This window comes from Equus przewalskii, chromosome 17 (genome assembly GCF_037783145.1).
Source record: "Equus przewalskii isolate Varuska chromosome 17, EquPr2, whole genome shotgun sequence".
In the NCBI taxonomy this organism is placed as follows: Eukaryota; Metazoa; Chordata; class Mammalia; order Perissodactyla; family Equidae; genus Equus; species Equus przewalskii.
In genome coordinates this window covers 50,024,441-50,037,605 of record NC_091847.1, presented here as the reverse complement: position 1 = coordinate 50,037,605, position 13,165 = coordinate 50,024,441, and the positions used below count along the sequence as shown (strand labels likewise).

At 40.1% G+C, this 13,165-nt stretch overlaps 1 protein-coding gene across 2 annotated transcripts in view; it reads left to right on the top strand.

Annotated features, from left to right (window-relative positions):
- Positions 1-2,781: 2,781 nt before the first annotated feature.
- TLK1 (tousled like kinase 1) overlaps positions 2,782-13,165 on the top strand; it is a 144,109-nt gene continuing 133,725 nt past the window's right edge. The window contains exon 1 of one of the 2 annotated variants that reach the window (XM_070580127.1): positions 2,782-3,489. In XM_070580127.1, the coding sequence (XP_070436228.1) occupies positions 3,351-3,489 (139 nt within the window). In that variant the 5' untranslated portion in view covers positions 2,782-3,350. The remainder of the gene's footprint in view (positions 3,490-13,165) is intronic. The other variant, XM_070580126.1, reaches the window with a different exon arrangement.

Here is a 13,165-nt window from a genome sequence, read left to right as displayed (position 1 = left end):
ATCTTTTTCTGTTGTGCAAGCTATCGCTCTAGCTATCCCATCTCTCTATCAAACATTTTTTCAATGCCTATGTACTAGCTGATGTGCAAGGTGTGGGGGAGCCTCTTACTATTTAAAAGTTTTCATCCATCATAATCATTTTATAAAATTATAAATTTGCACAATTTGTCTCTAGGCCCTTTTATGTTTAAATTTCTTAAGAAATACATGGTGTATTGTACAAAATATGGAAAAGCGTAAAGGAGAAAAGAATAATTATGTAATCTCACAACCCAAGGCTAGCCATTAACTTTTTAGGCTGCATCCTTGCAGTCATTTGTTACGCATACTTACAAACAAATTGGGATCATACCCACTTTTTCACTTACTATAGCGTGAAAATTTTATCATCTTTTTCAGTATTCTTTGAAGACACAATTGTAAATGATGACATGACATTCCATTTTCAGGCTACACCACGGTTTATTTAATTAGCTCTCTATTGCTGGCAGTAGTCTCTTTATAAGTCACTGTTGACTATCTTTATCATAAGCTACAAGAAAGCAGGAATCAATCATTTAATTGTCCTTCCTAGGCAGCACTCATAACAAAAATATATCTAAAGTAATTGGATTATGTATATGCTGTGATCCTCTAGTTACCATTTAAAGTGAAAGGAGTCAGTCTGCATAGTAACTCGGGTTGGTATAAAGGTAACCTGAAGCTCTGGAGAGGTTTGGGAGGGAGATAACCCATCATCAGATCTTTTTGGTTGGGTTTTGTTTACCACTCTTAAGAGGAGCTTAGCTCTGTATAAAGTCTGGGAATTCGTAGGAGCTTTAGACATCACCTAGTGACTCTAATCTCTTTTTCATAGATATGAAAATTGAATCAAGCACGATTGTTACCTGCTGAGACTTGACTTGACTTCCTTGACTTCCTTCCTGTCCTACGCTCTTTTCACCACAATCAGCTGAGTAAGCTTTCTCTTAAAATACAGAAAGGGCATACATTTATCTAGATGTCCTTAGAGGAACTCTATTTCCCTTTAGAGTGCATATACTTTGGTATAAAAATCTAATGGTAAGGACCTAGGTATGCATCCAAGAGAAAGGAAAGCATAAGTCCACACAAAGACTTGTACATGAATGTTGATAGCGGCATTATTTGTAACAGCCACAAAGTGTAAATGATGCAAGTTTCCACCATTAGGTGAATGGTTAAACAGCGTGGTATATTCATACAACAGAATAAATACCCAGCAATAAAAAGAAATGAAGTATTGAGAAATGCAATAAGGTAGATGAGTCTCAAAATAATTATGATGAATAAAAGAAGCCAGACAAAAAGAGTACAAACTGTATGATTCCATTTATCTAAAATTCAGGAAAATGCAAACTAATTTAAGTGACAGAAAGCAGATCTGTGGTTACTTGGGGATGGGAGTGGAGTGGAAGAGGAACCTCAAAGGGGTAGAGGAAACTTTGGAGGCTGATGGATGTATTCATTAGCTTGATTGTAGAAATGGTTTCAGGGTTGTATACATGTCAAAACTCATCAAATTGTATACTTTAAATATGTGCAGTTTACTTTATGTCAATTATACCTCACTAAAGTTGTATAATTTGCAAGATTCACCTCGAGTTTGAAAAGCACAAGATGACTAAAACCTCACTGAAGAATCTGAAGCATGAGAAAACTAAAATTACTTCTGGAGATAACTGACAACGAAGCTTCTATTCTAGTAAGATAGTTTATCCGAACAAAACATGACTATGAGAAACGCAAAGTCATAAAAATAAAAAATAGAAATGACATTTTTGTCCCCCTGGTAATCATGCCATTTCCTCCTGCCCGTACAGTCGCTCTATATCATAATCTTTTTAGTGTTCTATTCAATTTGCTTTTTTAAGGAGAGTAATAACCTTGTTGTATTTTTCCTGAACTATTAGACTGCTCCTTTATGTACAAGATGTCCAATCCCTGGTGTGTCTGTACGTGTGTGGGTGTGTAGAAAGCTACATTGTATCTATAAACTTCAGCAAATGCTGCCATTTGCTTTGGGATTTTGTAGCCAGTTCTCGGCAGTGGCACTGGAAACAAATGGGAACTTTCTAGAAACCATACCCTCTTCTACAAGATGAACACTAGTTTTCCTAAATACGTGACTCCAGTAATCAAATTTTCCTATTTAGATTTTCCACTTACTGTTTTAAAACAAAGAACTGCTAATACCACACACACAGTGCACAACACCGGTAAAGATTCTTTCTCTTATTAGAAAACACTCATAAAGTTTTATTTCCACCTCCCGCCCCCAAATTTTCTTAGCTCTTTTATTCGGTAATCACTCCCATTCCGCAGACAGGGAGGCGCACACAGGTTTTGTCGCACAGCACAGAGGGGCAAGAAAAAAAGCCACTCTCAACTTTTCAGTTCCATTTTGAGAAACGATCACAGAGAACTCCCGAGAAACGACAGCCAGCGAGAGCAGAAGCATTTCTCCCTAGGCTGGGGGTGGGTCGGCAGCCAGGCGCGCTTCCGCGGGAGAGGGGGAGTCAGGTGGCAGCGGAGCGGGCACGGGAGCCGGAGCGGCGCGGCGGGGGCGCGTGCGGGGCGCGCCTCCCTCCGGCCGGCGCGGGCAGGCCGCCCCCGCGCACGCGAGTCCGCCGGCCCGGGGCTCCCGCGCCGCGCTGCGATCCGCGGGGACGCCGGGGGCGTCGGGCGCCCGCGTCACCTCCCCCGCGCGCTCGCCCTCCGCACCCCTCCCCGCCCCCAACCCCTGGCAGGTCCCTCCCCCATGCCTGCTCCCGCGGCCGCCGCCGCCGCCGCCGCTACCGGAGGCGCAGGAGCCTCGCGATAGTGTTTGCACAGGCGGCGCGTGACGCCGCCGCCGCCTGTAACTGATGCAGAGGTTACCCCGCCGCCTCAGCCGCCACCCACCGCCCGCCGCCGCCACCCGGGCGACGCCGGGGGCCGACGCACTGCAGAGGTGCCGGCAGGTTCCGCCCGCGGAAGTCTCTCCGGCCGGCGCAGCCCGCGCTCCGCCCGCGCTCCGACCCCGGCTCCGGCGGGCGCCCCCTCGACGCCTCCGCCGCCGCGCTCCTTCCCTCCGCCTCTTCCCCGGCGCGCCCGCCTGCTCCCTCGCTTCTCCCCCTTTTCCTCCTCCCCGTCCCCTCTCCTCCCCTCACCTCTTCCCTCCCCACCTCCCCCCTGCTCGGTTTCCTCCCCCATCCCCTTGACTCTCCCCTCCCTGCCCTCGCTCTCTCGCTCTCCCTCAGCGCGGCCCCCGCCATGACGGAGGCGGGTGCCGGTGCCGTTGCCGCTGCCGCCGTCGCAGGGGGGGAGTCGGGTTCTCAGAAAGTAGCTTGATGAGTGTCCAAAGTAGCAGTGGAAGTTTGGAGGGGCCGCCATCTTGGTCCCAGCTCTCCACGTCTCCAACCCCGGGCTCGGCGGCGGCAGCCAGGTCCCTGCTGAATCACACGCCGCCATCCGGGAGGCCCAGGGAAGGTAAGCGCCGTCGCGCCCGCGCCCGCTCGCGGGCCTCCGCTCCCGCGCTGCGGCCCCCGCGCCCCGCGGGCTCTTCTCCCCGACCCGGGGTGGGGGATGGTGGCGAGGTGGACGCGAGGCCGCCCGGCTCCGGGGACGTAGTGCGCTGGCTGTGGGTGGTGGTTCGCGGGTGGCGGAGGTGACGGACGAGGGGGTGCGCGCTGGAGGGGACGGGGCGAGGCGCGGCGCCCAGACTCGCCTGGGTACCTGAGAGCCAGTCCTGCGAGGGTGGGAAGCCTCCCCCCGGACGCGAGCCCCTTTCTGCTCCATTTGCTAGTACACTCAGTACTCTTAACCTCCTGGCCTCCGGTCTCTGGTGGGTTTTCCCTCCGGTTGAAGCATTCATCCTCGAGCCCCCTCCCCTTCCCTCGCGCACTCCTCCCATAGAGGCGGTCCCCGTTCTGCAAGCCTTGCTGCCCGGGACCTGGAGGATGCCCCTCGCTTGCACGGTCTCTGCCCTTTGGGCAGAGCCGCTGACATTATCAGAGCCGACCTTGATCCCCTGCCTGGCCCCCTAGAGCAATTTAAACGACAGACTGACTCGTGGGCAGGCTTTTTAAGCCACCCCTCCAGATGGTTGCAACTTTCTCTCCTTCGCCATCACCTCCTGCGTGTTTGTGCGTTATCTCTCTACTGCAAGTAGGCTACTGTTCTTCTCTGACAGGGCCGTGGGTTTTGTGGGAAATATCTGCGTAAAGGTTACTGCAAACACGCACCAGATCGGTTACAATTGTTTTCTAAGTTTTCTGGCTTCTTGCATGCAAGTGTGCTGCCACCAGATGTAGCAGTTACACAGCTAGTGAGACACCGGAGTGCTTTTGACTGAAATTTCAACTTGGTGTATTTAACTTTAATATACGACATAAAATGAAATTTGGGAGAACAGGCATTTATGGGGGAAGAGTAAATGTTCATGGAATCACTTTTAACGCTCTTTTGTCTGGAAAACGCTTAGCGGTGTTCAGCAATTGGTAAATGGGTTGTTCACTCCCAGTTGTGTCACACAGGGAGACTGTAGTCACATTAAAAAAAAAACAACGCCTGGAAGTCCAATAGTCTAGTGAATCATTTAATCAGGAGCTTTGGTTTATGTAGGAATGGGTGGGATTAATTTATTTTGAAAATATCTGTCAATATTTACTACTTACAGCCTTGACAATTCTTAATCAAGTGTTTTGTGCCCTGAATCCAGTGGTTCAGGCATAGCATTCTTTGTCATTTTGTTCCCGTGAGCATGTGTGAAAGTGACAATAGGCTCAAAGATTGGCATGAATTTGCTCTAGAAAATTCATGGAAAGGTTTGGTTTATGGCATCCATTAAACATGCTGAATACATTCACAGACATTTTCCCCTTTCCATCTCACCCCCAACACTGAGTTCAGGTTATTAGAAAATAAAAGTTTATTTATTGACTAACTCAAATTTAGTGCATCTGGTGATTTTTCTTTTTGCACTTGAAAATTTGTAAATGGATATTTTAAAATCTTTTGTAAATAGAGTAATTGGTGCTTTTAGCGTGTTTTTACTTTTGTCTGTAGTTTCATTGAGATGCTTAATGATAGTGTTATGAATGACTAAACGATGGTTTTGGAGAAGACTGTCTTATTTTCTGTTGTTTTTTTTTTTTAATGTCAGGACCTTTTTTCATTCATTTCTCAAATATTCATTGAGCCGTTTCTGTGAGCCAGGTGCTGTACTAAATAGTTAGGACGTAGTGTTGAATTGTTCATCTGTAATGTCTATTATCAGCATTAGTAATTTTGGAGCTGCAAAATCTAGATTGTGAGTTTCTGAGGTTAGTTCAACTCTAGTTAAAAAACTTTTATGCTATTCTACACTTTTCCCGATGTTTGAAAATTTTGAGGGGTGGGGATAATTTAGCTTGAACTTCCAAATGACCAGAATTTTTTCCAGCAGTTTAGATTACAATAGATTTTTATGTAACCCAAACCAGTGAGTCTCTACTAATTAATGAAATAACGACATGCTTTTGTGAAAGTTATACTTCACATCAACTACCTGTGTGGCCACAATGGAACATTTCTTTTTGACCGACCAGCATGTAAATTAAAACTGTGCTAATCCTCTCTAGGGTTATATATTCATCTTGAAGATATAGTCTCAGATTTCACTAGTGCTAACAAGAATTGTATATATGAAGCCCCAGGTATCACCATGGAGATGTTTTCCTTTGGGATGTTTCTGTTTCTGTTTATTTGTTTTATTTTTTATTATTTTTTTGGTGAGGAAGATTGGCCCTGAGCTAACATCTGTGCCACTCTTCCTCTATTTTGTATGTAGGATGCCGCCACAGTGTGGCTTGATGAGTGGTATGTAAGTCCATGTCTGGGATCCGAACTGGCAAACCTGGGCCACCTAGCGGAGTGTGTGAACATAACTACTACGCCGCCAGCTGGCCCCTCTATTTCTATTTATTTTAACAAGTATTTAGCATCTTTTTCAGGTACGCATGCTAGTGTATTGTATAAATTGATGCAGATTGAGAGAGCTTTAGGCTTCTGGTGACTGCTAGTAAGAACCATTAATGTTAATTAAACTTGAATGTATGTATCAAGGAGAGAACAAACTTTGTTTCTTGAAAAATTGAGCCAATTTAATGTAATATATAAAAGAACATTTTAAACTTAAAAGAATTACATATATGTATATGTACATTTATAAAGGTTATATATGTGATGAACTCCTTTTAAGTAAACTTAACTTTGAAAACGGGCTATTTTTAAAAATTTGCCAAAGTATCTCAAAAATTAATTATTTTGAAGTTTGATATATTTCAAACCAAAAAAATCTAAGGTTAAGATCTGATTATTTTTGTTGTTCCATATTTTAGCTTTCTTCCTCCCCTTCTCTCCCTATTCTCATTATCATATTAATAGTTTTACTTGATTGCAAATAAAATATGCCTTTAAATATTATAAGATTTAGGAATTTATTAGAATTTAGGAATTTATATAATATAGCGTAGACTACTTTTTTTCTGTGGGAATCCCAAAGCTTTTCCTTTATCACTCTTGAAGTTTTCTGAGAGGTAGGTGCTCAGCACTGTAGCTCTAGGTTTCATGTTGGATGTTTTAAACCTCTGGTCTCTGTTCCATTTGATCTTCTAATAATCCTATGGTTAAGGAGGTGGGAAGTTAAGAAATTAAGTAAATTTTCAAATAAAGATCAGTTTTGCTTTGTTGAGGCCTAGGACCTAGTTACAGATTGGCTAGATGAGCAGATGGTTTTCTTGCATATCAGGAAATGGGTACTTTCGAATGGCTTATTGCTGAGTCAAATTAATGATTATGCAAAAGACTTGAATTTTCTTTTCTATTCCATCTTACTGGATATAAATAATTTGCTTTAATTTTATGTAAGAAGTGAAAGTAGTTTGGTTAGAAAGATAATATCACAGTATAATTAAAGTGTTGCACTCTCTGGTTCCATATTTACAGACTGCATCCCTTAGATAGAAGAATTAAAGTATTTGACTCCAGATGATTGAGAAATATCTGTAGGGAGATGTTAAAAATAAAGGTGTTCCCGATGGCCCTTTAATTTCTGTAGCTGGAGAAGGACAGGGTTATGTGTTTAAGGATTCTAGCTCGTGAATAGGTTTGTGGTAGGCGCCTCCTTTACAGAGGCGCATTTCCACATTAGAGTGGAGAGAGAGAAGCGGCCCAGGAGACTTAGAGGTCTGGGAATCTGCCCGTGAGAAATCGGCTGTGCTTTAGCCTTTTTGGTCTCAGGACCCCTACTCTTAAAACTTATTGAGGATTCTAAAGAGATTTTGTTTATGTGGGTTATATCTGTTGATATTTACTATAGTAAGAATGAAATAATTTTAAAAATATTTATCTAAAAAAAAGTGGATTATATATTAACAGATTTTTAAATGAAGAATAAATATTGTAAAACAGAAACTTTAGTGAGACTGGTAGCATTGTTTTATATTTTTACAAAATCACTAATTTCTGGCTTACTAGAAGACAGCTGGATTTTGCTTCTGTTTTCAGTCTGTTCTGATATATTTTGATTGAGGTATGTGACAAGAATCCAGCTTTACGTAGATATATAGTTGGGAAATAAGTAGTATTTTAAGAGCCTTTTTAGAAATTGTACGTATTCTTCTTTGATACTATACCAAAATTTGACAAGTGGCAGTTTTTTTTAAAGGTTACTTACAATGTGGAAGTATGTTGTGTTCCAGAAATGATTCCAGGACCCACAACAAATCTGTGGACCATACATTTAGCCTAAAAAAGAGATTACTGAAGGGGTGAGGAACATGATAGCTGTCTTCAGGTATTTCAAAAACATAAAGTAGAAGGGAGAATACTGCCATGCGTCACTTAATGACAGGGATGCCTTCTGAGAAATTCGCCAGTGGACGATTTTGTTATTGTTCAAATGTCATAAAGTGTTATGAAGGGGTACAAAATTTGCCACCCCAAAATGTGTCTCTTTAACATGTGGATTATTTTAGGCTGATTATTTTTAAGAAGCAAAAGACTCAGAAAGTTTTTCTTGTTACCTCCTGCTTAACTGCCTTAAAGGATTCAGATTAAAAAACCTGTCTCAGGAAGCAAGCTATCACCCTGGCATAACATGAACTAGGTGGTAGACAGGGAGGAATCTAGAAAAGTCTGTTTGTTGGGCTCTCCTCTGTTTTCTTCTGTTTCTGTGTAGCCAGACAAATACTTGTTTTCCAAACATTTGCTTTTTTCACCTACCTGTGTATTTCCTTCCTTCCCTTTGAACTCCTTGACTCTCTCCACCCCCAACATCATCTTTTTTTTTCTTCTTCTTTTTTTTTTTCTGAAGAAGATTTGCCCTGAACTAACATCTGTTGCCAGTCTTCCGCTTTTTGCTTGAGGAAGATTTGCCCTGAGCTAACATCTGTGCCAGTCTTCCTCTATATTTTTGTATGTGGGTCGCCGCCACAGCATGGCTGCCGACTAGTGGTGTAGGTTCTCGCTCAGGAACCCGAACCTGGGCTGCCAAAGTGAAGTGCACTGAACTTAACCACTAGGCCACGAGGCAGGCCTCCCTACCGTCATCTTTTGTCTTTAGCTGAGGATAGCATTTAAGGTGAGGGCTTTGACCATTTTAGTGAGTTACTCAGTTTTCCTGGGTTTCTCCCATGTATACTTGTTATTAAACTTTTATTTTTCTCCTGTTAGTCTGTCTCATGTCAATTTAATTCTTAGACCAGCCTGAAGAACCTAGAATGGTAGAGGAAAATTTTTTCCTCCTCTGCAGTACTTACACAAACCTAGATGGTATAGCCTACTGCACACCTAGGCTATATGGTACTAACCCTGTGTGACCACTGTCATATGTGTCCACGGTTGACTGAAATGTCATTATGAGGCACATGACTGTAGATCTGTTCTGCTATTTTAGAAGGTAGACCAGCAGGTGAAAGTTAGGAAGGCATAGATTGAATTCAGTATAATTTTTTGACAAGAATGTAAGAACTGTGTAGTAACTAGGCTTGTCCAACAATGGAAGGAGTTGCCTCTTGAAGTATTTAGCTGTAAGAATTTAAAGCAGGCTAGAGGAACGTTTTGGGGGGAGGTGGAGATAAATTCTGTAGATTCTTATTTTGGGTGCTATTGGATTAAGTGACTTAAAGTCCCGTCCAATTTAAAAATGTAAACAATCTGTGCGGCTTTGAAAATCGCTATATATAGTTAAACTGTACTTATATATCCATGAATGTTTTTGAATATTCTCTTGTCAGTAGGATGAAACTATTGTTGACTTTATTGCTATTTTGCATTTTTATTGTGCTTTTCCTCTGAGGATTTTCCTGTATTTTCTGGAATCAACACTATCAGTCTTCCTGAAATCTTGCTAAATTCCCTGAGATATAATAAGCTTTGAAGATATTTTAGGGACTTAGATACTACTAACGATACAGTTTAGTAGAGTTGTAATACATTTGGGCACTGAATTTTAGAATATTGTGGGGGGCTGATTTTCAATTTTGAAAAAGAAGCTATCAACAGTCTGTATAGTCTTTTATTTGTAATTGTTTGTGATTTCAGAAGTAATATGCTTAATCTGTTCTAATGGTTTTAAAGCTAAAGAGGCTGAAAAGAGGATACATGAAGAAAAATATTTAAATTGATCTCTGTTGAATTTAAAAATGCATATTAAATATAACCAGGAGATAAAAGAAAATGAAGAATTTTAATTTTCATTTTATTCAGAGAATTATGCATGTACTTTTTATCATCACCTGTAACAATTCATATGTTAATTTTATATCGAACATAATCTCTTCCATGAGTTGGATTGAAAGGTTAGATTTTAGGTGATGGGAAGTCAAACATAAATTCCCATAACTTTCTTGAGGTCAACTTAATAAGTATAGTGAGTGACACACAGCTTAAGACTTCATGTACTTGTTGCATTTGGATTTAAAGGTCATTTTCTATAAAAGAGCCATATAAATATTTCATTTAGTTTTATAAAATCCTTCATGCATGTTAATAATTTCCAAAAATCTTGGAGGAATAGTGTTATGAAGTGGGAGAAGCAGTATGGTACGGATGAGAAAGTACGTTGATTGTAATTGGCATCCAAATGTAGTCTGTCCTGTGCTGTTAACTAGCTGTGTGACCTTGGGCAAGTAACTTATCTCTGCTTCGGTTTCATAAAAATGAGAATTATAGAGCTGAAAGGGATCAGGGAACCAGTTGAGTCCAAACCTCTCATTTTATAGATGAGGAAACTTAGATAATTTGCTCAGGTTTTTACTGTTAAGAAAGTTGAGACCAAAATTCAGTGTTCTGATTCTCAACTTAGTGCTTTTTCCATTATACTTTGTGGCTTCTTTTCATCTGTAAAATGAGGGGTTTGGATTTGAGGCTCTCAAAGTTCCCTACTAGCTCAAAAATAGTATTCTTTTGACATCAGTTGTAATACAATTTACTGGAGGAAAGTTTGTATTTATTGGTGAAAGAAATATTTCTTGAACAAGCAGTGACCTTTTCAAGGTTATGTTTTGGTTTGTTAAAGGAAGATAGTCATCTTTGTTATTACCAGAAGATTTTTGTTTGTTTATGAGCATGGTAAGTATTGTGCTGGGTGATCTTTCTTTTTTAATGACCTACCTTCTAAAGCACTGTTATGAAATATTGAACACTATGTAAATTACATAAATAACAGTGTGGTGCTCTGAAGTGAAGTAATTAGTGATTGTTCCTCAGAAACTATTTCTGGAGTGTTTGCCCCCCTAAGCTATGTGCCTCTGTTCCTTAGTGTCATATAGGATTGGAGATGTTATTTCTTAGGACCTCCATCATGCTGCCTTTTATTTTATTAAAGTTTTATTTATGCGCCTATTAGACAGAAAGGTCTTGAATTCAGGGGCTGTGTTTTGTTCATTTCTGTATTCTCAGTGCATAGTAGGATGTCCTCTTTAGAGTTGGCACCCAACAAAAAGTTTTCTTCAAGACTGCTAAATTTTCTTAAAAAAACCTGAGTGATTATATAACTTAGTATACACATATTTGAGACCCAGGAAGATGCTTCTTTTAGTAATTCTTAGGCAAGTTGTATTTAGAGAGTGGTATGGATAACAGTGACAATAATAGCTAAAATTTATTGTTTGCACATAATTCATTTAATTCTCATAATTCTGTGAGGTGTATACAGTTATTATTCTCATTTTGCGGATGAAGAAACTGAAGCATGGAAAAGTGAAGAAACTTGCCTGGTGTGACTCAGAGTAGTAAATGTTAGGGTTGAGTGTTGAACCAAGTCTGCATTTTAACCACTAGGATATATTGCCTGAGATATGGAAATTTGGTTTGGGGCAATTTTTTAAGTTGTTTTTGCTTAACAAATTTTAATTTACTAATCAATGTTTTAGGCTCAATCAGTTCACCTCTCAAGGTTTTTTTTTTTTTGCATGAGTTTTATACATGTGTGAAGATAAGGTTAAAAAAAGACACGTAAAAACCCAGAACCAAACAACCCAATTTAGAATGCTTTACCAGCTGTGCAAATCTTACATTTCATTTTTTCAGTTGTGTTTAGTCCTTTCATGGAAAATGTTAGAGGTTCATTAATGAAAATTCTTATTTTTATGTTTAATAATCTAAATTGGAATGCCATTTATTTCTTAATATTTTGGCCTCATGAGCCCACCACAGCCGTATCAGTACAGGGGTAGTAGTCCACTTATTCCGGAGGGTGTATAACCTGTTTCATAAGTCTCTGAACAAAACCGAGATGTTTTAGTGGCAGCTCTTTGGCTCACTCAATATGGGCAGGGAAAGGAGACTTGAAGCTCAGTCTGGCTCATCTATAAGAAGAATTTTTTGAAACCCTTAGTTTTAATTACTTTATCGCATACAAAACAAATCCCTTGGTAACACATAGTATTTAGTAAATCTAATGAGAGATAATTTGAATGAGTTGATAGGAATTCAAAGCATGATATGGGAAGATATGCATGATATCGAAAGATCCAGGTGGTAGGTTGTGACACTTAAATCTTCTCAATGTGGCTTCATTATTAGGTATGAAATTCTGTGAGTTTCAAGAAGACAAGTTATACTTGTATTTAAGTAATAATGCGTGTACTCTACAAAGATGCACTGCAAAGCCAAATATGAGTGGTTTTGGGGGGATGACTTGTAATATTTTTCTTCATTTGTATGGATTATTAAGAATTGGTTGTACTCATAAATTTGTGCCTTTCCTGGAAAACTAATTTAGCTGGAGAAAATGACAGACTTCTTCTAGGTTTAAATTCTTAAGCTTTAACCTGGTACTTGCTGGTATTGTTAAATGTGATACATTGTATGATTTCATGATTACACACTTGACACTGTGTATGTATGTGCTTCCTATCTAATGATGAATATAGTGCCACTGGGGAAGGTCCTGGGGTTTGTGTAAAGCCAATCAGATTCATCCTGTCTCTCATGAGACCTGAGGCATGTTTCATTTTTTTGTCTTTTTTGATAGTGTGTATTTGCTTCTTAAAAAATATGGTTTTTTGTTTTTCTGTATGCAGCTTTTAAAAAAATCAGTGTAATTATATGCTTTAGTCAGCTTTGTGTATTAGGTTTTAAAAATTTACTTTAAAAATACATATACTTATTAACGATAGGCTCTGTTCTAGGCACTTTGTAAATGTAACTCATTAACTTATTACAATCATATGAAATAAGTACTATTATATCCCTGTTTTACAGATGAGGAAATTGAAGCACAGAGAAGTTAAGTAACTTACCCAAGGACACAGAGAGAGTATGTAACAGCTAGGATTCAGAGTAGGTTCCTGAGTGAGTGCGTGCTCTTAACGGTTACACTATTCTGTCAATGTTATTATTCCATTGAATGGATGTACTATAATTTATTTAGTTAACCATTCTTCTTTAGGTTGTGTGTTAATCATGATTTTTTTGCTTACTCATGATGAAAACACAAGCTTTAGCAAGTTAAAAAAGGAATCTATTGGTTTGTGTAACTGAGAATTGTGTGTGTAGAGGAGGATGGAATAGCTTTGGAAACAGCTTAGATCCAAGATCTCAAATAATGTCATTGAGCCTCTTTGTCTCCATTTCTGGGTTCTTCTAGCCTCTTGCTTCTGGAGCCCCAGACACAAAC